Source organism: Rattus rattus, chromosome 16 (assembly GCF_011064425.1).
Source record: "Rattus rattus isolate New Zealand chromosome 16, Rrattus_CSIRO_v1, whole genome shotgun sequence".
NCBI lineage: Eukaryota > Metazoa > Chordata > Mammalia > Rodentia > Muridae > Rattus > Rattus rattus.
The window spans coordinates 2,649,109-2,675,116 of record NC_046169.1 but is presented as its reverse complement, the minus strand read 5'-3'; the positions used below and the strand labels follow the sequence as shown (position 1 = coordinate 2,675,116).

General features: G+C 48.1%; 1 protein-coding gene across 1 annotated transcript in view; it reads right to left on the bottom strand.

The window, feature by feature from the left end:
• Nucleotides 1–1,839: 1,839 nt before the first annotated feature.
• Nucleotides 1,840–26,008, bottom strand: part of Cers4 (ceramide synthase 4) — a 32,963-nt gene continuing 8,794 nt past the window's right edge. Inside the window, exons 3-12 of the mRNA XM_032886406.1 lie at nt 10,344–10,517; nt 9,081–9,198; nt 7,502–7,620; nt 7,168–7,225; nt 6,330–6,380; nt 5,539–5,631; nt 5,164–5,292; nt 4,585–4,691; nt 2,379–2,535; nt 1,840–2,285 (exon numbers count right to left, since the gene is read on the bottom strand). Coding sequence (XP_032742297.1) covers nt 2,109–2,285; nt 2,379–2,535; nt 4,585–4,691; nt 5,164–5,292; nt 5,539–5,631; nt 6,330–6,380; nt 7,168–7,225; nt 7,502–7,620; nt 9,081–9,198; nt 10,344–10,516 — 1,182 coding nt within the window. The 5' untranslated portion in view covers nt 10,517 and the 3' untranslated portion in view covers nt 1,840–2,108. The remainder of the gene's footprint in view (nt 2,286–2,378; nt 2,536–4,584; nt 4,692–5,163; nt 5,293–5,538; nt 5,632–6,329; nt 6,381–7,167; nt 7,226–7,501; nt 7,621–9,080; nt 9,199–10,343; nt 10,518–26,008) is intronic.

Genomic DNA, 26,008 nt, shown 5'->3' with positions numbered 1-26,008 from the left:
TGTATTTTTCAACTCTTCCTTCCTTCCTTCCTTCCTTCCTTCCTTCCTTCTTTCCTTCCTTCCTTCCTTCCTTCCTTCTTTTTTTCCTTCCTTCCTTTCTTCCTTCCTTCCTTCCTTTCTTCCTTCCTTTTTCTCTCATTTATTGTTTTTTTCAAGATAGGGTTTCTCTATGTAACAGCCCTGTCCTGGATTTGCTTTGTTGACCAGGCTGGCCTCAAACTCAGAGATCTGCCTGCCTCTGCCTCCCAAGTGCTAGGATTAAAGGCGTGTAACACCATGCCTGACCCATGACCCCTCTATTTTCATGACCTATAAACATACAAATGCAAAAAACACATATACACAAACATTTATCATTTGAATCTAATTTTTGCATAAAAAACATTCAGTATTTGTCTGACTGTTTTACTCTACCAAACATGGCTTCCAGTTGCATCCATTTTTCTGCAACTATCATGATTTATTCTTCACAGCTAAAAAGAAAAAAAGAAAAAGAAAAACAGAAATCCATTGTGTCCATGTATACCTCCATGCATTTCCTGTTGCAGTTGTTGCTTTTTTAGACTGGCCTCAAACCTAGGATCTTTCTGCCTCAGCATCAGGAGTACTGTGATTTCGGACTTGTGGTCACATCTTGTTTCCATCCCTCAAGTTCTCTAGAAGCTGTTACTCTGGTCAATGGCCCTCTGCCTTCCTTCTCAAATACCCTTTCCCGATCTTTTCCAGTTTTCTCATCCATGCACCATCAACACCATTTTGCTCTTTCTGTTCTTTTTGTTGTTGTTTCTTCTTCATCCCTCCCAACCCCCTCTCCTTCCCTATCAGTTGCTTTGTCTTCCTGTCTCTTTCACAGGTCCCTACGCATACTCTACCAGTGCTACTTCTGTTTCCCCTACTGTTGTTCTCTCAACAGAAGCCACATTTCTCTTCCTTTTCCCCATATTTCTCCAAAAGACAAAAATCCGTATCTCACCTCACCAACCTGCTCTGCACCCAGAGTCACCCCTCATTCTTGCCCCATTCTTTTTCCATCCTTTTCTTAGCTGTTTCTATCTCGGATTCCGATTGTTTTCTCTTCTGGAGTACCTGTTCCTTGACACGCCCACCTGTTGTTTGTTTTGAGACCGGGCCCTACTTTGTATCCCAGGTTCATATGTTCTTCCAGTCTATTCTTCCTCTCTGATGTTAAAGACAGCCATGGGTCACCATGCCAGGCTCTGCTCTTTGTACCAAGAGCCTTTATTTTTGGAAGTCCCCTGAGATGACCTCTTCTCCCCACTCCCTTCTCTTTCTCCCACAACACAAGGTTCCTCTTGCTCCCAAAGATGGCATGATCTAACCATACATGGATCCTCTAGCTTTGATTTCTGAGTTAAGTAACACTGGTCACCCGGCCTCCATCTTGGAGGAGGATGTTTTCCTCTAGCACTCCTGAAGACAGTAACCTCATACCAAATCTTAGCCCTCCGCCATCCCAAGGGAGTATAAAGACCCCAGGGTGGGCTGCAGGTTGCTTTAAGCGAAGGACTACAAGGATATCCACAGGTTTCAGCTCTACCCTCTGGCTTGGACTGCAGACAGAGAGAGAGGTTGCATCTAAGCTTAATAATCTCTTTCCTAAAAGTCAGCCTGTATCGGCTAATGCTAATGGCCTGGAGGGATACTCTAAAGGAGAACAAATTGAAGGCACTGACTGAGGAGCAGGGAGTATCTTCATGCTGTGGTGCTATACCGGCAAGAGTGGACATAAATCCTGATGTGGCAGTGAGGAATCTTGTCAACACAGTAAGTAATGGAGAGGAAGAGCTGTGAAGGGAACTCAAGCTTTGCGGCAGAGAATTCGTCGCTGTTGAAGTTTTATTGGTCCTTGGAGCCAAGGCTCCCCAGAGCCCCCAAGCTATAGCCTGGGGGTGGCTCTGGCCAGATGCAGAGTCCACTGCTCCCCCAGGTTCTGTCAAGTTGTTCAAAGGAATAAAGGAAGAAGAACAGAAGGGAAACAGATCACCAGTCTTCTTCCTACTTTAAGGTAGGGCCTCCCTGTCTCCCAGAGTTACCAGTCCAGCCAGCATCTAAATATCCACAACCCCTCAACGTCAATCCGCGGTTGTCTATGTGGCCCGGGTGTGCCCATTGGTCAGGCAAGCTGCTGCCCGGCTCCGCGGGCCATTGGTAATGGCTGCTCTAGACCCTCGAGCCATCCCATTCTTCAGCTGGGGACCTTCAGAAACTGCCTCGTCATCACTGGAGTCTGATTCTTCCACATCACTACGAATGTCCTCTCTCATCTGTGAAAACAGATGGGACCAGAGCTCAGAACAGGGCAAGGAACTATGAGCCAGGGCAGGGTCCTGGGAGCTGACCCTGTCAGGCTTCCATACCTGACCCTTCCTCAGGAAACTGCAGATCATGCGCAGGATGAGGCAGAACCAGTACACATGAAGAATCTGTAGCATCCCCAGGAGCACAATAAAGAAGTAGTAGCCAAAGAAGGGGCCTGAGTTCTTGATGGAGTCAAACACAGCAGTGTAGATGACCCTAAAGCAGGAGGCAGAAAGGAGTTTCACCAATTGGTATAGCTCCTCGTTCCATGAACTTGTGTGGATGAACTCTCTGCTCCCAAACCTCCCTGGTTCCCCCATCCTTAGATGGTCTTCACCTGCTTACAATAAGACAGTGGAACATACAAGTTTGTCAGCTGGCCTTTCTAAACTCCAAGCTCCAAGGCAGTACCTAGTGTCCCACTGGCCCTTCTCAGTGACCCTCCATGGTTACTCATCTCTCCTTAGATACACAACGACTTTGCATCAATCTGAGACCTAACTACTCACCTCACAGAGCTACCAGAAGCCATTCAGAAACAATGTTCCTGAACCCGCTCTTCCTGTACCTCCGCCCTCTTGCCAGCTGTCCCCAGCACAGTCTTTAACCGCAGCTCTGCTCATACCGTTTCTTCAGCAAAGTCACACACAGCTTGTTTCCTACACACACCCATTACCATCAAAACCAATCCTGCTGTTATTTCATATGCCAGAAAGAAAATCCAGTCACACTCCCACGACCAATCTTTGCCCCCTGCTACTTCGTTTCTTTTCCCCTAGAATCTAGCACTTTCTAGGAGCACACGCCTCTCCCTCCTCCACATCTATCTCCCTCCTTCTCCTCTTCCTCCTCCTCTCCTTCATCCCTCCTCCACACTCATATCCCTTCCTCCTCCTCCTCCTTTCTTTCCTCTCCCACTCATCTCCCTTTCTCTTCCACCACTCATCTCCTTCTCCCTTTCTCTTCCATACCCCTCCTCCGTCTCCATCTTCCACATCCTCTTTTTCTTTCCTTTTCTCTTCTCCATTTTTCTTTGTCCTCTCCTCTTTCTTTTTACCTTCTTTCTTCCATCTTTCCCTCCATCTTCCCCCTTTACATCCTTTCCCCCTTCCTTCTCTCTCTTCCACTCCACTCCCTATCCTCTTCTCTCTCCCCTCACCTACCCTGTACCTAACAGGCACTAGGCAAACTCTTTACCACTGAGCTTTGCTATGCATTCCATAACTTCTCCATCAGGGAGCTCCAAGATTTGGCTCATATCCACACCTTACCCCAGGTGACACTGTCCCTCCTCCTGCTGCAAATGCCTACAACCTGGCAATGCCTGCATTTACACTCCACCCTCCTAGAAAACTCAGCCTGGAATGCCATTTGCCTCCCCCAAGTCTACAAAGGAGCACAGCTCAAAACCAGCACAAAGCAGCTGGCCTGCTGATGCCCCCTGAAGTTTCTCCCAGACCTGATGGTGTCTCTTCAGTCTGGTCTCCTCTCACCTGCTCTGGTTCATCTGTCCCAGCATCCCAGCATCTGCCCCTCAACTCCCCATGGCTCCTATCTCCCTTTGGATAACATCCCTAAGATCCTTCATGACCTGCCCTGGTCACCTACCTGCATTCATCTTAGCCTTTTCTCTGTTGCAACCATATGGACTCATTTCTCCTCTTCGGACGCTGGAACAGTCTAGCCTCACAGAGCCTTAGCACATGCTGTTCCCTCCACCTGGACCATCTTCCTCTATGACCCATATGACTCGTGAGCCCCATTCATTCTCTGTATATGATGCTATCAGTGAAATGCCCCTTGAGAGATACTCATCCAAGGCCAACCACTCATACACGTGCTTCCTGCACACTCCCAGTCTTACTTCCTTTTCAGTGTTATCGATGCTTTGCAACTTGTTTTCTGCTTGTTTGCTCTCTACCCTTTTTCTCACCCAGGAGGGCAGTCGTCTGCACTGCTCTCTTCGATATCTCTTCGCTTTCTGACACATTCCAGGCTCAACAAATATAACAAAACATTTACTGGACAACCTTAGCAACCAGGCATTCAGACAGTGTCCTCTTCTCTCTTCCTTGTTCTGAGAGTGCACTACACTAGTGCTGTCCTCAGTTTTCTGTTTCTCTTACCTCTCTGCCGCCTTTGCATATGTTGTACTCTGCAAAACTCCCAGCCAACACCTCCAGTTCACTGAGGTAGGGCACCAAGGGTGAGGCCTGCCAGGATCCTGGACACACCCTACCCTCTCCCTAAATCCTCAGGACTTACTCGGTGGGGAAGAATATGAGGCGTGTGTAGAAGAAGACTAAGGAGAAGATGATGAAAAGAGTATCACACCCTCGCTGAAAGTGGGCATAGTTGAGCATCTTACAGCCCTGAGGAGAAAAACAGAGAAACAGGCTTAGGACGAAAAACCTATGGAAAGTGGTGGATCAGATGGGAGACGATAAACTATGGGTGAAGTCAAGTGAACGGAGGTAAAGCCATGTGTCCAGACCTACCTAGAAAGGATAAGACAGAATATTCATCTCCAGGGATACTGGGGAGTGGCACCTCTAGTCCCTGGAAGGCTTGGAGGAGCAGGGTCTCATATAAAGGAGTCAGACAGAGATGGGGACTTCCTACCCCAGAGAGACCAGGAGGGAATAGGACGTATGTCACAGGGAAACTATATAGGGAGGGTTGAGCTTTCACCTTCCAAAGAGGTTGAGTGGGCAAGGCATTATCATCTTAGCGGATTAGGAGGGGCAAGGTCTCATCAGATACCCCAGTTGAGCAGGGCAGGGCCTCCTCTCCACGGCCAAGAAAACAGCAGGGCTGGCAGGGCAAGTGCAGAGACAAACCCACCTCCAGCAGGTAGTCGGAGCAGTCATGCAACAACAGTACCACAGAGCCAATGCGGAGGAGGTTGACGCTGTAGGAGAAGACTATCAGTCCCACGGTCACGAAGTGGTGCGCCACCTGCTCCTTGAAGTCCTGCAGAAGACAGTGGGTCACCACCAGGACAAGACTCTGTGGCTGGATGGCCACATGCCTGTAAGCAAACCTTTTCAGAAGATCCACAGGGCCTCTGGACCCCATACCTCCTAAGGAATCAAGGGCACCTCAGGGTACGATGTTGAGGCCAACTCTTCCCACTTCGGGCCCTGCCCAGAAATTGGAAAGTATCCCCCTCCCTCATGGAACCGACATCTCCAGCTAGACTCTTGGCTCATAACTCACCTTGCGTTTGATGTCAAAGGGCAGAGTGATTAGCAGTGAAATGTAGAAGCCCAGCTCCAGGAGGTACCACCAGGACAGGGCCAAATTCAGGGTCTACAGCAGAGTAAGGGAAGATTAGCTGTGAAATGTGGAGGCTAACCTGAAAGCGACTTGGACGGAGGTTCTCCAGGTTGCCCAAAACCTGGACACTTGAGCAAAGCATGCACTCCCGATCCCTAGAGTTAATCAAGAACAGTGGTCTAGGGGAGCTCCTGGTATATTTTCCTCCCTCTTGACCCCTCTTTCTTCCAAAGAACCAAAAATAGAGGTGGGAGCACAGTGTCCTCACATCTAAGAGTCAGAGAAGAATGGGATCTCTTGACCCAGGGGGGCCCTAAGATGTGGGGCCACATGGACCAAGGATTTGAGGTAAACCTTCGAGTCCCAGGAGACCAGGAGAGACTAGGCATCACAGCCAAAAGAGTTGTGGAAAGTTACAAGGACTCAACTTATCTGTCTGTCTGGGAGACTAAAGAGGAATGAGGCCTTACATCCCAGAGAGGCTGTGAGAGTCAGTCTCAAGTATCAAGAATACTAGAAAGGCTGGGCCCTCAGCACTGAGGCAGGCTATGAAAGGTCAGGTTTCCTCACACAGGCAGGTAGGCAGGGAGGAGTCTCATAATCCAAGCAGGTAAGAAGGGCAGGACCTCAACATACAGGCAATTATTGGGGCTGGGCCTCATCAGCTAGAGAGCATGGCTCTTTCGCCTTGACCACAAGAGTGGAGCGTCTGCACAGTCCCTGCCACTCACCTGATGTGGGTAATTCTCCCAGCACAATGCCGGTGTCCACAACCATGACTCCTACGGAGGAACAAAGATTCTCAAGCTCTCCAAAGGCAAAAGTCAGCCTCCTACCCTGGATCTGGATCCCCATGACAAGCCTCCACAGCCTTCAAGGTACCAACTCCACTCTTCCCTGCTTTTACATTTTATATTTATATTTTATATTTTTCACTATATAGCTGATATTGCCCTCAAGATCATGATCCATCTGCCTTCAACTCCTGAGTGTTAAGTCTGATGGTTGGTTTTAATTGCCAACAAAATTAAGAATCACCTGGAAAGGTGCCCTCAATGGAGGTTTGTCTATATTATGTTGGTCTGTGAGTGTGCCTATATGAGAGACTTTCTCAGTGGGGTTGAGATGGAAAGAACCATCCTGAATGTGGTTAGTACTATTTCCTGAGGTGGGCCTTAGACTCGATGAAAGAGAGGGCTGAACACTCACATGCAGGCATTCCTTGCTGTCTACTCCTGATCAGGGATGTAGACTCTCCTTCAGACTACCTCCCTTGCTGTGACAGACTATACCTGGAAGCATGAGCTAAAATACGAAATGAATCCTTCCTCCCTTGAGCTATTTCTGTGTCATCACAGCAATGGAGAATGAAAACAAAACCTAGGAGAGCTCCTTCCTCCCACAGCTCAGCCCTCCTCTTTCCTCCCTGGTTCAGCTCTGCCTCCCACTCCTCCCCAGCAGATTCATCCACTGCAGGTGGCCAGCTCTGGTGCACAGTAGGTCTTCAGTAAGCACCCTGTGGGTGCTTGCGGGGTAGGTCCCTTCAGTTCTACCCTCAGGTTTACTCACATGGTAGAGGATAGAGGTGCCACCCACGAAGGAACACAGATAGAAGACAAACCTCCAGCTGCAGAAGGGGAGGAAGCCAGTAAGGCAGCTGCCACAAGAGCAATGTCCAGGACCCAGAGGTAGAGCCTCATCTGACAGGGACACTGAAAGCGGTGTGGCTCATATCTCAGGGAATCTGGGAAGGGAAGGACCTCAAGTACCTAGGAGGCTAAGAGGGGGATGCCCCTCACCCAGACAGGCTAGGAGAAGCAGGGTCTCATCATCCAGGCAGGCTAGGAGGAATGGGGCCTCATCATCCAGACAGACCTTACCTCCCCCTGAACCCCACAATTACCTGGCTTCACAGAATTTCTTGGACAAGCTAGGCCGATCCTGGTTCCGACGTCTCCTGAACCAGCGTTGAGTCTGCCGCAACGTGAGGCCACACTGGGAAGCCAGGAGGACCATCTGAGTCTGAGAAGGGAATAATGAGGAGAAGGATTACACAGGCCCAATGCTGGTTTCCTACTCTTTGTCTCTGGTCCCATTCGATTCCCCACTGAAGCTTAGGATCTTTCCTACAGAGGAAAGAGAGGAGAGGTAAGGTGGCATCTACTTCACTTCCTGCCTTCACTTCCCTCAGCGGTGGACTGTTACCTGAAGTTTAAGTTGAAATTAAATCTTTCTTCTCCAGCTTGCATTTGGTGTTTGCACTGAAACAAGAAGCAGAGTACGACACTACCCTAGGCAGGTCTTCAGCTCTCTGCTCTATAGAAGCTATTCAGTACCCAGCCAGGGCACACTGCCATCACTTCCACCTTACCCAGTAGAGCCTGACCCAGACCAGGCCAACAGGGCTGCCACACCAAGGACAAGAATAGAGGCAGAACCATAGGGCTGCTTCTGACACTCCAGCCACTAAACTGGAACAAAAGTATCTTGTCCCTTCCCAGAACTGGAAAGAAACCTACTCTTCTTCTTTTTTTTTTTTTTTTAAGATTTATTTATTTATTATATATAAGTACACTGTAGCTGTTCAGACACACCAGAAGAAGGCATCAGATCTCATTACAGATGGTTGTAAGCCACCATGTGGTTGCTGGGATTTGAACTCAGGACCTTTGGAAGAGCAGTCAGTGCTCTTAAGCACTGAGCCATCTCTCCAGCCCCCAACCTACTCTTCTTAATGTGACCCCAGAATCTGTTTGTTGAGTGATCATAAGGTTGATGTTCCAGACTAAGGGACTTCAAATTTGAGGAAGCCTCACAGGGGTAGGACCTCATGTCCCAAGAAGCCTTGGAGGAAGGAACAGGACCATAATCCCCAAAAGGCCTAGAGGTAAAGGGACTCGTTACCCAGGAAGGCTGGAACGTCACTTTCAAACTCTGGGGACCCTAAGAAGGACCAAGTCTCAGGGAAACCAGGAAAGGCATGGCCTCATGTCCCAGGAAGGCTAAAAAGAGACAATTTCATAACTCAAGACCTTGAAAGTAAAGTTCCCCCAGGTCCCAAGGAGACCAGATAGGGCAGGGCCTCACACCCAGGAAGCCTGAAAGGGGCAGACACTCTTGACTCAGGAGATGAGGGGAATGGCCTTGCTTTCAGGAGAGACATGAGGGATGGGGCTTCAAAACCTAGGGAACCTGAGACTAGGAAGGATGGCCTCGTGCTGGGACAGAAGTGGTTTCAAGCCCTACAGAACCTGAGAAGGATGTGACTGGTGCACTAGTCTCTGCACAGTGGGAAGGAGTGAGGTCTCACAAACCTGCAGACGGAGGAGCAGAGCCTCACATATCAGGGAATCTGTGGACTCAAGTTGAGTGTAGGGTGTGTCAGAGGCCCCTGTCCCACCTCTAATAAAGGACACACAGCACTTCTATGCCTGCGTCCCAGGGCAATCACCATGCAGTGGCCATCCTGACATGGGGCTCACCTCCACTGGTCTCTGCTTCATCCTGAGGAAGTATTTCTCCAGCACTGGGTTGGGCTTTATCTTTCTCCTGATTGGATCCTGCACACCCATCCACCGGCTCAGGGGCAAGGCCACGAATCTGAGTGTAAGGGAGACAGAACTCAGTAGAACTCAAAGGAAAGAGACGTGACTGTAACAGGAGGAAAGTGAGAGAACCTGAGGCTTAGGCAAGCCTCATCAATATGTATGGTTCAAATCTATCAGAGAAGAGGGTTTGGAAACCCAGAGCCAAAAGGCCCACACGGCCACCACTCCCATCCTTCATCCCTCAAGGTCCAAAGGGATGGCCTGTGTACTGTGCCAGCCCAAACCTAAGAAAAGTCACTAGCTGTGTCTTCAGGAGACAGATGCTCAGGCCAATTCATTGGAAACCCAGGTTCCTTCACCCATCCTCAACCAGAATGAAGTCCTCTCACTACCTGTGTCCTGGTGACCTGGGTCTTGGTCTCTGCATCAGGCTCCTCAGGAGACGGGCTAGGCATGCTACCTGTTAAGTCTGATACCTCACTATCCCTCCTGCAGAAAAGATACCTGGTTACCAGTACTCACATTGCCCACAGGAGGGTGCCCCAACACTACTGATGGAGACTGAACATGAGCTCTTTAAGGAAGTCAACCTCTTCCTTAAGGCCTATCTGAACTGAGCTTCCCCAGAATTCCTTACAGGCCCAGCCGATCTTACACATTGTATATTCTTAGACCTGTTACTAAAACTTTCTGTGTCTCCATTTCTCCTTCTGTGAAATGGGAGTAATAATAGTACCACGTCATATATTGGCATCAAGTATTGAGTTATGACACACATACATCTTAGAGCTGTATATGACAGAGAAGTATATGAGGGCTCTGGGGAGATGGTTCAGTAAGAGTATTTATTTACCACACAAGCATTGAGGACATGAGTTCAAATCCCCAGCACCCATGCAAAAACTTGGGTGTGGCCACATACTTGCCTATAACACGGAGGATCACTAGGGCTTGTTACCCACCAGCCTAGCTATGACTAGCCTAGCTCCAGGCCCATCCAGGGAACCTATCTGATGGTGCTAAGATAAAGGACTTCTTGATGTCCTCTGATCTTTGCATGAGTGTGTATATGCTGTGCACGCATGCACACACACACACATACACACATGTATGCATGCACACACACATGCATGCACGCATGCACACACACATGTGCATATATATTCAGGGCTTCACCAGTCACAGAATGGCACTCACCTCTCAAAGATGATACGCATAGCCACCAGGACCAGTGCAATTGGCAAGGCAGCAAGCACGTGGTGAGGGTGGGCGAACACCAGGCCATCACGGTCCTCCAGCTGTGCCCATGTGACATTGGGTGGTAACCAGTATGTCTCCTGCCACAGCCACTCATTCAGGCTGAACAGCATGCTGTGGACACACAATCAGGTAAGTGCAACTCAACTCAACTCAATGGGTGTGTACAGTAGGAGGGGCTGAATCTTCAGAGCCACAGAGCATTCTACCTGGGGAAATGTCAGCAGAAGGCGAATACTGGAGAGATGGTTCAGTGGTTGAGAGTACTGGCTGATCTTCCAGAGGACCAAAATTCAATTCCCACATCCCACAGCGGCTAACAACCATCTGCAACTCCAATCCTGAGAGAGCCAATGCCCTCTTCTAACTCCCATAGGCAATGCACCCAGTGTGGTACACAGAAGTACATGCAGGCAGAGCACCAGTATACATGATGGTGAAGAATGCCTCCACCGGTGCATGTTTTTAAATGTTTGATCCCTAGTTGGTGGCCTTGTTGGAGGAGGTGTGTGTCACTGAGAGTTGGCAAAGCCCACTCCAGGCCCAGTATCTTTCTGCCTACTACCTGCAGGTCAGGATGTAAGCTCTCAGCTACGGCTTCGGTGACATTCCTGCCTGCTTGTTGCCATGCTCCCCAACTCAGTGATAATGAACTGAGCCCGCCGATACTGTAAGCAACTCCTATTAAATACCCTCTTTTATAAAAAGTTGTTTTGGCCATAGTGTTTCATCACAGCAACAGAACAGTAACTAAGGCACAAATAAAAATAATTTTTTTAAAGCCAGATAGGTAGTATTTCTGGCTTGTCTAAGAAACCATTTCCACAGTTAGATCCTGAAGGTTCTGACCCATTCCATGGTTAATCCTTGAAGGTTCACAGTATGAGGATGCAGTAAAAAGTAGGAAGAACCTCTGGAGGTGGTAAGGCATGTCCTTGCGGCTGTGTCTTGCTGGGCCCTTCTATTGCTTTCTTCTCCTTCCTGGCCACCATGTCTCAAACTGCTTACATCCTCCCCACCAGGATGTACTGTCACTCCTCAAGTAGTAACCCAGAATAAATCTTTTTTTCCCTTAAAGTATTTGATACATGTTTTGTCAAAGTAGTGATATCGCTTAACTGAGATTTGAAATATGCTTGTATGATCTTTGTTATGTTTTGTTTTGGGGGGTGGGAGGATCAAGGTCACCACCCTTGGCTGCATAGTGAGTTTGAGGCCATCCTGGGCTATATAAGACCCTAAATCAAAAAGAAAAATTAAATTCACAATGGCAAAAAAGAAATAACAAATCGATAATGAGAACTGTGGGTGTCACTCTGTAGAATTCCTGCCTAGAACACAGGAAGGTCAAGTTTAATCCTCGGTGTCCTCTTCCCTAATCCCTCTTCAAAACACAAAAGCACTTCACATGCAAACCAGCACACGCTGTGTCTACACAAGATGCTATCTACATAAATTCAAAATCAGGCCAAATAAGTCTATGCGGCTGAGGCTCTTTGGCCTCCTGTGGCTACGCTTGCAAACCGTTTATCTGGCAGTTCTATATATGGGTCAGTAGTTCCAAACGGAGTTCACTGGACTCCAAGCAAGGTGCCAGGCTCGCCTCCCCTGAAGGCTCCTGGGAGAATCTGAATACTGCCTTTTCCAGCCACAAAACTCTAAATTCTACATCTTGGCTCTGCCCCCAGCCTGACTCAGGGATTCGAAACAGTCACTCTTGAGGAAGTAAAGATGAAGGACTCGAGGGTTCCTCAGCTTCCGCTTTTCTCTTTGAAACCCAGCTCTATCTCCTCACATCTCATACGTCCAATCTGAGAAATGAGTACAACAGAGCCCTACTTTACTGGGGTATGATGAGGACTAGAATGGAGTGGAGGTGGGAACAGGCGAGGACTCATCAGCTCATAAACACTCCATCCTGCTTGGTTTAATTGCTGGCTCAGTCATTTACCAATTACGTAACCTTGGAAGTAGACGCCTTGCTCCCTCTGTGACTCAGTTTTCCCATCTGTAAATGGGATCCAAAATAGGTCCTTCCTAGTAGGAGGCTGAAATGATGCCTAGAGTGGTGTGAGTATGAGTAACTGTGTCAGTAATGATTTGGGGGAGGGAAGTGGTTTGAGAAAGACTGAGGGGTCACTGGTATGTTGCAGCTTCTGCATGACTCTTTGTGTTGTGGGCAGCTCTACACATACATGTGGAGCCCAGAGATAGACACTAGGTATCTTCCTAAATTGTTTTCCACTGTATTTTTTGAGACAGGGTCTCTCCCTGTAGCTTATAAGTTGGCTAGACTGACTGCCCAGTGAGTACCCAGGATCCTCCTGTCTCTAATCCCCAGCGTTGCTACCAGAGGCATTTCTGTGAGTGTTGGGGGACTAGAATTCAAGTCTTCTCACTTGCTTGCAAATGCTTTACCCACAAGGCAGTGGATGTTTTCCTTCTCCTTGCTCCACCCCCAGGTCTCCAGACCCCCAGTTCTGAGAGTGGAACCCAGAACCTTGGACAGGCTAGGCAAATGCTCTCCAATAAGACACAGACCCAGCACCTCACTGGTGGATTCTAGGTAGATAATCTACTACTGGGCCACAACCCCAGCCCTAGATAGCACTCTACCACTAAGACATGACCCTAGCCCCTCACTGGGGGATTCTAGGACTTTACCACTGAGTCACACTCCCAGATCCACAATGGTAGATTCTAAGCCTGTGCTCTACTGCCAAACCATCCTACCACCCCCAGCCTCTTATTACAGCATCCTAGGCGGGCCCAGCCCTCCTGACAGATTCTAGGTAGGAACTCTACAGCTGAGCTATACAATTCCAGCTCCTTACTGGAGGATGCTAGGAGTATATGATCTACTGCTGAGCCACATCCCAACGCTTAGCTTTAAAGGAGAAAATCTTACCCAGTGTTGCCTCCACTTCCCCGGTGCTGAGATAAAGGGCACCTCGTATAATAAGATTACTAGTATATTTGCAGTGCTGGGATAGGTCCTATGGCCCCTCAGATGTTAGTCAAGCACTCACCAGTGAGCCACCTCCATCCCACCCCACCCAGCCCCTGGTTTTCAAAGTCAGGGTCTCCTTAAGTAATCCAGGATGTCCTGGAGTTCAAAATCCTCCTGCCTCTGCCTGCCCAGTTCTGGGATGGAAGGTATGCATCATCACCACAGGTTTTATGCTTCCTAGGCACTTCCCAGCAGGTTCACGCTGCCGGGAAACCTCCTGACCTTCATTGTCCTGTGCTTAAATTCTGAGCCTGTGCTCAAGCTGGGTTGGGCCAGAGCAGCCAACAGGGCAAGTGAATGGGAGGGAGGTCAACCAGAGTCAGTGTCGGTGGCTGTGCCAACACATCCAGTCTGAACCTTCATTATTCTCAAGGCCCTCCTACCCCTGGCTTTCTCCCTCCTCCCTCAGCTCTTTGAAGCCTGGCTGGCTCCTCTCCCAGCTAGGCCCCTGCCACCTGGAACTCAGCTGATAATCCCTCTTACTGACTAAAAATATCCCTGTGTGCAAGGAGAGAGAGACCAGAGCTTTGTGCTCAGGGGCCCAGAATAGGGACCAGCTAAGCTGAGGAGAGAGGAAGGGAGGAGGGGAGAAAAGAAAGGCAAGGGAAGTGGACTGACTGTGGTGGGGAGTTGGAGGGGACGGGGGAGGGGGGAATGTGTGTTTACATTTGATCCTAGCTGTTCTGAAAGTCCCATTGTAACCAACCTAACAGGGTTGAACCCACTCTAAACAAACACTTGGGTCCCTCATTTTGGCTATCAGAGTACTGAAACAATGGGCCCCAAGAAACTGGAATTCCCTCTCCCCCACCCAGGAACCTCCAGCTGGGAGAGAAGAAAGTCCAAAGCCTGGGCCAATAGAGGAGAACTTTCTCCAGGAATGCAGTTTCACACTGTGCCAACAACTTGTCAGACCACCTCGCTGGAACCCAGACAGCCTTGGCCAGGACCAAACCTTGACGGGACATGCATAACCCTGGCCTCTACTTAATCCTTCACCTCCTTTTAGGACCCCAAACAAAAATTTGGGAGAATCTCTAATTAAATTATTTTTATCTCACTTCACAATGTAGCCACATTGAGTAAATCTGCTGTTCACTATTAGTTTGGCTCTTTAATTGACATATGGAGGATAAGTGGCCAATTCTGGCTTGTTGGAGCACAGGCTGTCACCCCAAATCCTATCACACCAGCACCCCTTGTCAACCTTCAGAACTTTGCAGGGGGCGGGACCGCTTTGTTTTGTTTTCTGTCTTCCTGAAAACAAGATTATGGGGAAGTAAATCAATCAAGACTTCACTGGCACCTTCCCTCGCAGGAGGCCCAGTCCTGCCTAGGATCACCTGATTCTTGCAGGCGGAGGCCCAGACCTTAACACACCAGGGGCTCTCACAAGGTGAAGGGAGTGTTTTCTTCAGATTGCTAAAGCCAGTCCTGCACTGGAGCCCTTGTTGTCCTTTCCAAATGGCCCTGGCTCCCCCAGGGCAATCAGGGAGTGCTAACAACCAGACATACAGACATGCACCATGCTGTTACCTGGCAGAGATCCAAAGGAGGGCCCTAAGTCTGCGGCTCTGCCTTGCCCCAGTCCCTCTTAGGTTGTCTTGCTTCTGCCCTCCCCACTTGGACCCTGATCATCCCCCTCCCAATTCAATTCTCAACGAGGCAGCTCATTGAGCCTCCACTTCACCTTGTTCATGGCCCAGGACCTCGGTCAGTGGGAGCGCCTGACGCCAGGCCTCCCCAGGGTGGAGAAGAGAGACAACTACTAACTGCAAGTTGTCACTTGAGCGCCACATGCCTGTGCACATTCACGCACAGGTCCTTAAAAACTGACTGAGATGTTAATGCTAGGAGCTGGGTGTGGCAAACATCTGTCATCATAGCCCTTGGAAATGCAAGTTCCATGCGAACAGCTTGGCCTATATTTTGAACGGCTCAATTGGTGAAGTGATTACCCAGCATGCATGAGGCTCTGGTTTCCGCCCCAACACTTGATAGGAGTGGTGGTGCATGACTGGTATCCTCACAAAGGATATTTGAGAGGTGGAGGCAGATGGATCAGAAGTTCAAGACCACCATTGGTTTGGAGTTTGAGGCCAGTCCATCCTGGATCAGATATTGCTTCAAAACAATAAAAATTAAAACAGAATGGCAAGATAGTTCAGCAAGATGTCACTAAGTCTGATAACCTGAGTGCAACTGCTGAGACTCGAGTGATGGAAAGGGAGCAGCAGCCACCTCAAGTCGTACTGTGACCTCAGCATGTGCTCTGTGACACGTTTGCCCACACAGACACACAAGTGAACACAAGATAATAGAATGCAAAACATGAAATGGAAAAGTTGTTTAGTATCACAATATGTTAAGTTTCAAGATTTTTAGTGAAGCGCTGAAGTTCATTCATTAAGATCACCGACTGCTGCTGCAGAGGACCCAGGTTCCACTCCCAGGGCCCACATGGCAGGCAGCTCCTCTTCTGTCAGTCCAGTTCTAGTGGATCTGGTGCCCTCCCCTGGCCTCTGTGGGCACTGCACACACATGGTGTGCAAAACACCCATACAGATAGAAGAGACCGTTTTAAAAAAAAAAAAAAAAACCTTTTAAGTGTTTTAGTGAAACACATTCCCCAGGCATCTGCAAGTCGGACTGTCTTTTAATCTTCTCTACTCGACTCACTTCTCACCACCTCCACAAGTCTCAAACCACCATGCAGCCAGGTGTTGGCCCTGCGTACTTCCTTCACCCCTTAATTGCTGAGTGTAGTGTGTCCGTTGACTGCTGGGTCATTTGAAACTTTCTCCCATGGTGACTTGGATTATAAATGTCCTCAAAAAACCATGTGCTAAGGTCTGGACCAGTGTTCTGCAAAGGAGGCTGCTGGACATAAGTAGCTCATAATGACTCTGGACTCCCAAAAAAACCATACGCTAATGGAGTCATGGCTTCATGGGCTACTGAGAGCAGTGGGAACTTAGCAGATGTGGCATTAAAAAAGCAGGTCACTAGTGAAGAGACTAGCTCGCTCATCTCTAGCTTTCTAGTTCTTTCTCTGTATCTCCCTGTCTACCTCCCCCCTTTCCTCCTCTCTCCTCCACACTTGTCTCTCCCCCTCTCTCCCTCTCTTCTCCTCTGCCCTCTGCTCTCCCCTTCCTCCACCCTGGACCCCATGAGGTGAGCAGTCTGCTCTGCCCCATAAGTTTGAATGCTCTGCCTCACCACAGCTAGGGATGGTGACCTCTGGACCCACTACCCACCACTTCACTCGCACCACACTACTTCCATGGGGCTTGGAATGAACATGGCTGGGTCTGGGTCCCCACAGAAATAGCATTTCCCCAGGAACACCAGCAGGTCACTCGGGAACAGCTGGATATGGTGGCGTGGATCTGTCATCCCAGTACTTGGGAACGCTGAGGCAGGAGAGTGGTAAGTTCCAGCCCAGACTAGGCTACAAAGTGAGCACCTGGAGTGGGGACAGAGGAGAGGAATACAAGGGAAAAGAAGAAGGGAAAGGAGGAGAGAGTGAGAAGGTGTCCTCAGTGTCATTGTGTTCATTGTGTCCTCAGTGAGCCCAGGTAATTTCAAATTCACTATGTAACTGAGACTACCCTTAAACTCCTGATTCTCTGCCTCTACCTTCCAAGTGTTGAGATATTACAGGCATGGAACACCACTCCCAGCACAATCTAATGTATTCTGACATATATCAAAGCCCATGAGGTCATTGGCTCTATCATGATAAGGAACATATCCATCCCTTCCCCCTTCTTGTATCCCTTCAGAGTCCCTCCTCCCTCCTGCTAAAAGCAGTCTTGATGTGCAACAGGGGGTAAAAAATCTCTAGGATACCATACTATAAGACATCACAGGAAATTTAAAAGAAGGAGAAAGACATAGTTTGGATAAACCTTGGAGACATTATAGTGAGTGAAAGAAGACAAGACAAATCCCTCCATGATTCCAGTGATCAGAGATCTCTAGGCAGTCAAATTCAAGGACAAAGGGTCTGGGGACATGGCTCGATGGGCAGTGTTCACTGTGCAAGAATCCCAGAACCCAAATAAGAAAACCAGGCTTGCGATCACGCACCTGTCATCTCAGCTCTGAAGAAGTAGAGGGAAAGAGAAACAAGGATCCCCAGAGCTGGCTGGCCAGTCAGTCTAGCTTCATCAGGAACTCTGGGTTCAGTGTGCATCTTTAAAAACTAGATGAAGGGCAATTGAGAAAGAACCCTGACAACTGACATCAATTTCTGACCTTAACATGCATGCACATACACACGTGTGTATGTGCATGTGTGTGTAAAATAGAGATTTCCAGAGCTTGGCAGGAAGAAGGAGAACTGGGAGGTTAATGTTTAATGATTATAGTTTGAATTGTGCAAGATGAAAACATTCTGTAAACTGCGGGGCACAGCTATATGAATAAATTAGGAATACCACACTGCACATTTAAAAGAGTTAAGGTGGCTAACTTCTGCATGCAGTTCACCACAATTATTTATCTTGATTAAAAAAGTTACTCAAAGCTAGGTAGAGATGGCAGGAGAGATAAATGAGTTACGTTGTCTGGTGTGGGCAGATCAAAAGCTTAAAAAAAAAAAAAGCAAAAGCAAAACACAGGGAGACACTGATGGTCAGTGACATTTCTAATTTATGTAATGGAAAGCCACCAACATAGCTCAGCCTTGGGTGATGATGGAGAAGGCCCATCAGACTTGCAGATGTTAATGGTAAACTGTAGGCGAAACATAAAAGCACTACTGAGCCAGGTGAGTTGCAGCATGCCAGGAAGTAGAGCTACAATGACAGAAAGTGACAAGGTCCAGGGTTTTAGAATGAGTTCACTCGTAGAGCACTGGTCTGGAATCAACTAGTAAGGAACTAAATATGAACACTTACCTAATCTACATGCATGACTAAATGTGAACACTCACCCAATACACAGAAAAGTGTGGGCAATATCCCCAAAATTCGTATTAGTATTTATTGGTATTAGTATTAATAAATGTTTTGGAAAGAAACAGTGCCTAAAACTCTAGTCCTCATGAAGCTATTTAAATTTTATTTTTTAATTAAAAAATTTTAACAAATCTTAATTTAAGATAAGAGTCTTGCAACATAGCCAAGGTTAGTCTGAAACTTATTATGGAGGCTACAATGGCCTCAACTTCTCAATCTTTCTGCTTCAGGCTCCCAATAGCAAGTGGCTACTTAAAGTTAAACCAGTTTGTCCCGGGGGCATTCACCAGGCTATAAGTTTCATCCCCAAAAAAACACACACACACACACATACACACACACACACACACACACACACACACTTCCCAGAACTCACATAAAACCATGACAGCATGCATCTGTAATTCTAGCACTGGGGAACAAAAACAAATGGCTCTCAGGACTAGCCAGCTGGCCAGCCTAGCCAAATTGGTGAGCTCTAGGTTCAGTGAAAGACCTGTCGCAAAACAGTAAGGTGCAGAGCAATAAAGGAAGCTGACCTCTGACCTCTGACCTCCACACACATGTGTGTGCATGAACACACACTCACACACCCCACATGCACAGTCTTACCAGTTCTATATGTATATATTACACACTCCACTGCCACATTTGGGTAGCATTCACTATACCAGTCGATGCTGATCTGAGAGGTTTCCATCATCACACAACATGGTACTAGACAGGACTGCTCTAGACAGTGACCAGATCCAGGAATGAGCTAAATGAAGTTGCAAATGTCTGCACTCCAGCACTCAGGAGGCTGAAGCAGGAAAATCAGGATGAGTTACAGAATACACAAGACCCCATCTCCTAAAAAGGGAAAAATGGGAAGAAAGGGCAGGGGACAGGGAAGAAAGATCTATTTTGTTTTATACTTTCCACCATTATGTAAGGATATAGAGGGGACCATCAAGATAGCTCTGCAGGTAAAAGTGATTGCTGCCAAGCCTGATGCCCCAAGTTCAACCCCTAGAACTCACACAATGGAAAGAGAAAGGCCCTCTCTGAATAGTTCTAGTAGAGAGAGGACTGTAGCACACTTCTTGCAACCATACACAATACAACAAAAAATGCTTAAAAAGCTAAAAATGTATAGAGCCTGAGTAACTTTTAGGATAACGTCAAAAAGGTCTCTCAGACATGCACAAAGGATTAGAATACTAGAGGGTGGGGGAAAAACTCAAGGGGATGTGGCTTAATTGGTACAACACTGGCCCAGCACACATAAAATGCATCCCCGTACTAAACAAAGCCAGCTGAAGGACTGAAAGCTTTGTTGTCCAGAACTTGGGAGGTAGAGCCAGGAGAAATGTGTCTCAAATAAAGAAATTAATTAATTAATTAGCTGTGGCAGTGTGTGTCAGGGATCCCAGGATGTGGACAGCATGAAAATCCCTGGACCTCACTGGAGAAACAATAGAGGTGAACTGGAGAGCTGCCCAGGAGGAAGAGACCTGTCTCAAAAATAGATTGATAGATGACAGACAGACAGACAGACAGACTGATCAATCAGGTGGAGAGCAACTAAGAAAAATACCCAATGTTTACCTCTGGGTTTCACAAGTCTCTGTGTATATGTAAGCACACAAGTACATAATGGGAAATAAATTGTTGAAGAAATAAAGAAAAAGATGTCTGAGACGACCCCCTGGGCAGGGGGCCTGAGCAGATCAGTAGGGTGCTGCATGGCCCAAGTGGGCAGGCCACATCGAGAAGACCCATGCCTGGTGCACAGCATGGATGGGGCATAGCGCTCCTGACACTGCTCCTCAGAGGACCCGTGATACCCCAAAACCCCAAGGGCCACTAAAATGAGCAAGGAAGTGGTGGAGAAATGGGAGAGAAAGAAAAGCAGAAGGATATATACACAACGAAAAGAGGCAGAACTGGAGACTCAAGGGTAATGAGGAACGCCCTGATGTGAGTAGCCGGTGATGCCACATAAGGCCATGGTCTTGACCTGTGCTGCCACTGAGGGCCATGTCTGGGTCTATGGCCCTGCAACCACAGGGATCTGTTACCACCAAAGGCCAGGCAGATGTCCTGATCTGGGCTGCTGCCTGGGGCCATGTTGATAGCTGAAGGCTCGGCAGAACTGGCCCCACCCCTCCCCCGGGCATCATAGGAGAGCTAGCCCAGAAGGCAGAAGAGCTGGCCCTGCCCCTCCCCCGGGCATCATAGGAGAGCTAGCCCAGAAGGCAGAAGAGCTGGCCCTGCCCCTCCCCCGGGCATCATAGGAGAGCTGCCCCTCCCCCGGGCATCATATAGGAGAGCTAGCCCAGAAGGCAGAAGAGCTGGCCCTGCCCCTCACCCGGGCATCATAGGAGAGCTAGCCTAGAAGGCAGAAGAGCTGGCCCTGCCCCTTACCAGCTGCAATACTCAGGAGAGCAGGCCCCACACCTCATCCAGGAAGCACAGTAGAGCTGGCCCTGGTTGTGGGAGTTACCAGAGAGTTGGCCTAAGGGTGTGAGCATGGAAGAGCTGGCCCTGCCACTAGTCTACCATGTGGTAGTGTGGATAAGGGAAAGATGCCACACCATCACCTCCTCCCTTGTCACTTGGGGCAAATGAAAGCCAGAAAGCAAGCCCTCCCGTCACTAGCTTTAGCACTTGGGAGAGTATGTCTTGCACCTTGCTTGGGCAATACAGTAGAGCTGGCCGTGCTTGCATGGTCACAGGTGAACCAGCCCCAAGGGCAGGAAAGTGGGAAAGCTGGTTCTTCCCACTGGATAAGTTAGCTGGGGCAGTGCTCAAGAGCTCACCCTGGTGGTGCAGGTACAGAAGAGCTATCAGACTGACCAGTTCAGCTACCACACAGGCCCAGATCCAGGGCTTTAAGTTGGCCTACCCCTATATCCAGCCCATCAGTGAACTGCTGGGGCACATGAAGGAGCCGGTCTTACAGATCCAAAGCTGCAGGATCTCCATGACATAGGTCAACAACAGGATACTGAAGAGGAGGCACGAGAAAATCCAATATTGACAGTATAGAAGCCAGAAGCCTTGAACCAGACCAATGACTCATTGCAAGCCAAGAACTATGGACAAAAGGGTGTACTGTGGGACATACTGTGACACACTACTGCTTCCACAATGAGATTCTTTTCTTTCTCTCTTTCTTTCTTTCTTTCTTGCTTTCTTTCTTTCTTTCTTTCCTTCTTTTTCTTTTCCCCTTTTCCAGCAGAAGTTGCAAGGGCAGATATGAAAAGATGGGGAGATGAATGGGAATGGGGTATATGAGGTGAATTCACAAAGAATCAATAGAAAGTTTTTAAAAAGAAAAAGAAACAAAGGTTATTGTTTTGGTAGGTTGCTTAATTTTTACTACATTTGCTCGTTTGTTTATTGGCACTTGTGGCCCTCGGCATTTATGAGGAGGTCAAAGGACACCCTGTAAAAATCTAAACTGTCCTTCTACCACGTGGGCTCTGGGGATCCAACCCAGATTGTCAAGCTTGGCAGCAAACCGCTGTACCTGCTGAGCCATCTCAATGACCCCGGTCCTTTGTTTTGAGAGAGGGTCTCTATAGCTCAGACCAGCCTTGCCCAGAGTTTATGGCCTTTAACAGGACCTATCCCTGCTTCCAAGAACTGCAGCCTTCTTGTTCGCCTCCTCTCAGCTACTCTGGCTCTAATCCATGCTGTTTCTTCCCCTCTGTCCTCAGGTCATGCTTGTCTTGGATCTCGTGCCACTGCCCCATCCCCGCCTGAGAAGCCTCACCCACGCAGAAGCTACGTTCAGCACGTTCACACCATGAATTTCCGGATTTCTCTGTCAAGGCCAAACCTCTATCTCCAACATCGACTCACCATTTCTTATCCAGATATGTCACCCCAAGTCACCCCACCCCTGCACTTGCTTTCTTTTCTACTCGGGGTGGCTGGGCCAAGAATCTACCATGTACCCCAGAATGGCTGGGGCTCAGCTGGTAGGGCATGGACCTACCATGTATAAAGCCCCGAGCTCCACCCCCAGCACCGTACAAGCGAGGCACGGTCATGTCTATCACCCCAGCACTCAGAGGAAAGAGGAGAATTAGGAGTTCAAGGTCATCCTCAACTACATAAAGAGTTTGACGGCAGCCTGGGTTGTAGGATATCCTACCTCGAAAGCGGAAGGGCGTGGTAGAAACAGGCATCTACAACAACACTCCAGACAACACCCTATGCCTGCCCTGTCCACATGACCCTGTGACTATGTCCACAATCCCATAACCACCCCTTTCCACCCTAACTCCTGTCACGGTGCTCTATTAACTGAATCATTTTGTGCCTTCTGGGTTTTTCCCTTGCTAGTGTCCTAAAAGAGATATAACCACCCACTCATAAACTGGATCATCCAACAGTCTCAGGGCAAAGCGAAGCCAGCAGAGAGCAGACTACTGCAACAATGATGGGAACCTGTGTGGCCAGTTTTCATGTCTACTGCACTGTCTATACTTGGGGTGGGGATGGGCACAGAACTGGGAGCAAGCATTGGGCAAACACTTTACCATGTAGCCACATCCCAGAACTCTAGTCTGTTTTCTTTATTATCCATTTGTTTGCTTGTTTACTGCACACTTATGCATGGACAGAAGCCCTGGTGTACGTGTGGAGACTAGAGGACAGCCTTCAGTGGTCAGTTCTCACTTCTTACAACCTGAGCAGCAGGGATTGCACTCAGATCTTCAGGATGAGCAGCAATGGCTTTTACCCACTGAGCACCATGGGGCAGGTGAGTCGTGAAAGCGTGGCCATGAGGACTGGCCAATTGGAATAAGAGCAGCCCAAGTGGACCAGGACAAATTGTAACTCAGGGTTAGTGACAGGAAAGTAGGCAAAATAGCAATAGGGGGTTGATATCTGCCCAGCTCTAATGTGTTAAGGCTTATTATAAATGTAAACTTTTTGTCTTTTTATCTGGGAAATGAATGAACAAAGGCAGGGTTAAAAGCCCCCAATTAATATTAATTTTAACCACAGCACTGTATACTGTATAGTGTGTTCTCACATTCTCTCCCTCCTTCTCCCCTACGCAAAAGAGAGAGAAAGAGAGAGAGAGAGAGAGAGAGAGAGAGAGAGAGAGAGAGAGAGAGAGTTTCAAACTTGCCACTTTCTTGCCTCATCGTCCCAGGGCATGCAACAACACACCTTGTTTTGTTTTGTTTTGTTTTGTTTTGTTTTGTTTTGTTTTGTTTTGAGATGTGATCTTCTGTATCCCAAACTGGCCTCCCTATACAGACAAAGGTGATCTTGAACTCATCGCCCTTCCCTCATATTCTAAGTGCTGAGATAGAGGCATATACCACCCTGGTCAGAGTTAAACCCAGGGTTTTCTTAATATGTTAGGCAAGCCTCCTACCAACTGAGCTACATCCCCTGCTCAGTGGCTGTTGTTTAAAAGGTCTCTTCATTAAAGCAAGAAGCCACACGGAATCACTAACTATTCACATTACAAACAGACGACTGCCAAATGTCCTAGGTGCCTCCAGGTCATTAAGGGGCACATGACTAAATGTTTTCAAAAGAGACTTCCCCTTCCTCCCTCGGCAAACCAGCATCTGCAGGGAAGCAAAGTGTCCATAAAAACAAACACAAAATACAAAATCGACTTCTATCCTCATGCTGCTGGCTCTTGCGGTGGTGGCAAGTGGCCACACATTTAGTTTTGACTTAGCTTTAGTTTCATTGCTGGTGATGTTGTTGTCTGGATTTTTATTGTTTTGTTTGTGGTACTAGAACCCATAATCTCATATGTTCTTGACAAGCATCCTACCAGTGAACCACATCCCTAACCCCTCAATGGAAGGTGCTAGGCAGATGCTCCATCCCCAGTCTCTTTTGCTTATTTTGAGACATGTCTTCCTAAATTTCCTAGGCTAGCCATAGGCTTTTATGATCCTTATACCTCGGGCTCCAAAGTACCTGGGCTACCATGCCTGTGGCTGTTTGTTTCTTTTTGTTTTGCTTTGATTAAATATTTCGTTTTTAATTATTTATATACATATATAAGTATACATATATGTGCACATAAGTGCAAGTGCTTACAAAAGCCAGAAGAAGTATTAGATTCTCTAGAGCTGGAGTTCTAGGAGGTTGTGAGCCACGGGAGTGTTGCTGGGAAGCAAATCCTCCGAAGAGTAGTATCAGTTTTTAACAGATGAGCCAGCCATCTCTCCAGCCCCAGACTTGTCATGTTTTAAAGAATGACAGCATCCATGTTGCCTGTGACCCTATATCAAGGGAAAGAAGCAGAAAGGGATGATGATGTGAAGAATACCCCTGTACTACATGGGTTGCCCTCCAGATGTCATAGGCTTTGTGGGAACATCCTATGGAGACAGGAGCAGCAATAGGCACGGGGCACACATCCTTCTTCTAGATTGGATGGGTTGGCTGAGGTTCCTTACCAATGCAATAGCTAAAAATGTGGATTCCCAGTGAAACTATCGCAGCCTCTTAGTGGACCAGAGGTGGACTCACTGGTGGTAGCAGGAAGGTAGAGGAAGCCCACTCTGGCCCTATCTGTCCCGCCTACACCAATCCAATAGCAGCTCTTAGTTCAAACCTACCCATCCCTTCTGATTGTGAGCCTGAGGGCTTCTCAGGGCTCCTAGTCGGCCAGGGTGAGGTCTCCATGGTTACCAGGCTCTTCTTACCACTCCACCCAACCCCACCTTGACTCTATGGTTCTCAGCCTGTGTCCTCAGATTCCCAAGATCCAAGCAAACTTCAGAAACAGCACCTTGGGCAGTTCAAAGTGTGACCTTGGCTGCTCCACTGAGTCGTTCATTCACCATTTCCACTAACTGATCCCAGGACGCCCACCTGACCTTGCATGTGAGACGTTTTTCCAACAACTGCTTCCAAAAAGCCTCCAGAATTCCCAGGCTAGCTCAGGGCATTCTTCATGTCTCCAGGGAGTACAGTGCCTCTGCTGGGACTTCATTAGTCTGGCTTACAACTACTTGCCCATAGGATAGGGCTAGAAGGTAGTAAACGCACCCAAATCCTACCATAATGGTTAATTTCAGTTGTTAACTTGACCAGATTATGGAGTCAGCTAAGATATATGCCTCTTAGACTCAGTTAAAGGTATCCCCTGAGAGGAGTAACTGAAGAGACCCTACCCCCCACCAAGAGTGGGCAGCATCTTCGGGCAGCAGCCCAGAAAGAAAGAAGTCTGGGAGGAAAGCAGCTTCCTTTGCCTGTTTGTCTTCACTAACTACTGTGAATGCATCTAACTTGCTGCTGCCACTGCAGCCACCATCCTATGCTAACCCTAGAACTCGGCAACTTCGACTTTCCACCAGAGACTGGAGACTCTCCAATAATCATTCAGGCCTTCAGGACCAAACTGGACAACTGAGCTACCCAACCTTTAGGACTGAGCAGCTACTGGGTTCTCACCCTTTCCGGCATGTAGGCAGCCACTCTTGGTCTGCCCAGTGCATGTCATGTGAGCCCACCTAACAAATCCCCTTTGAAATTTATGTTGAGTCTATCAATTCTGTTCTTCTAGAGCAGCAGTTCTTAACATGTGGGTCACGACCCCCACAGGGTCACCCATCAGGTATCCTGCATATCAGATATTTATATTATAATTC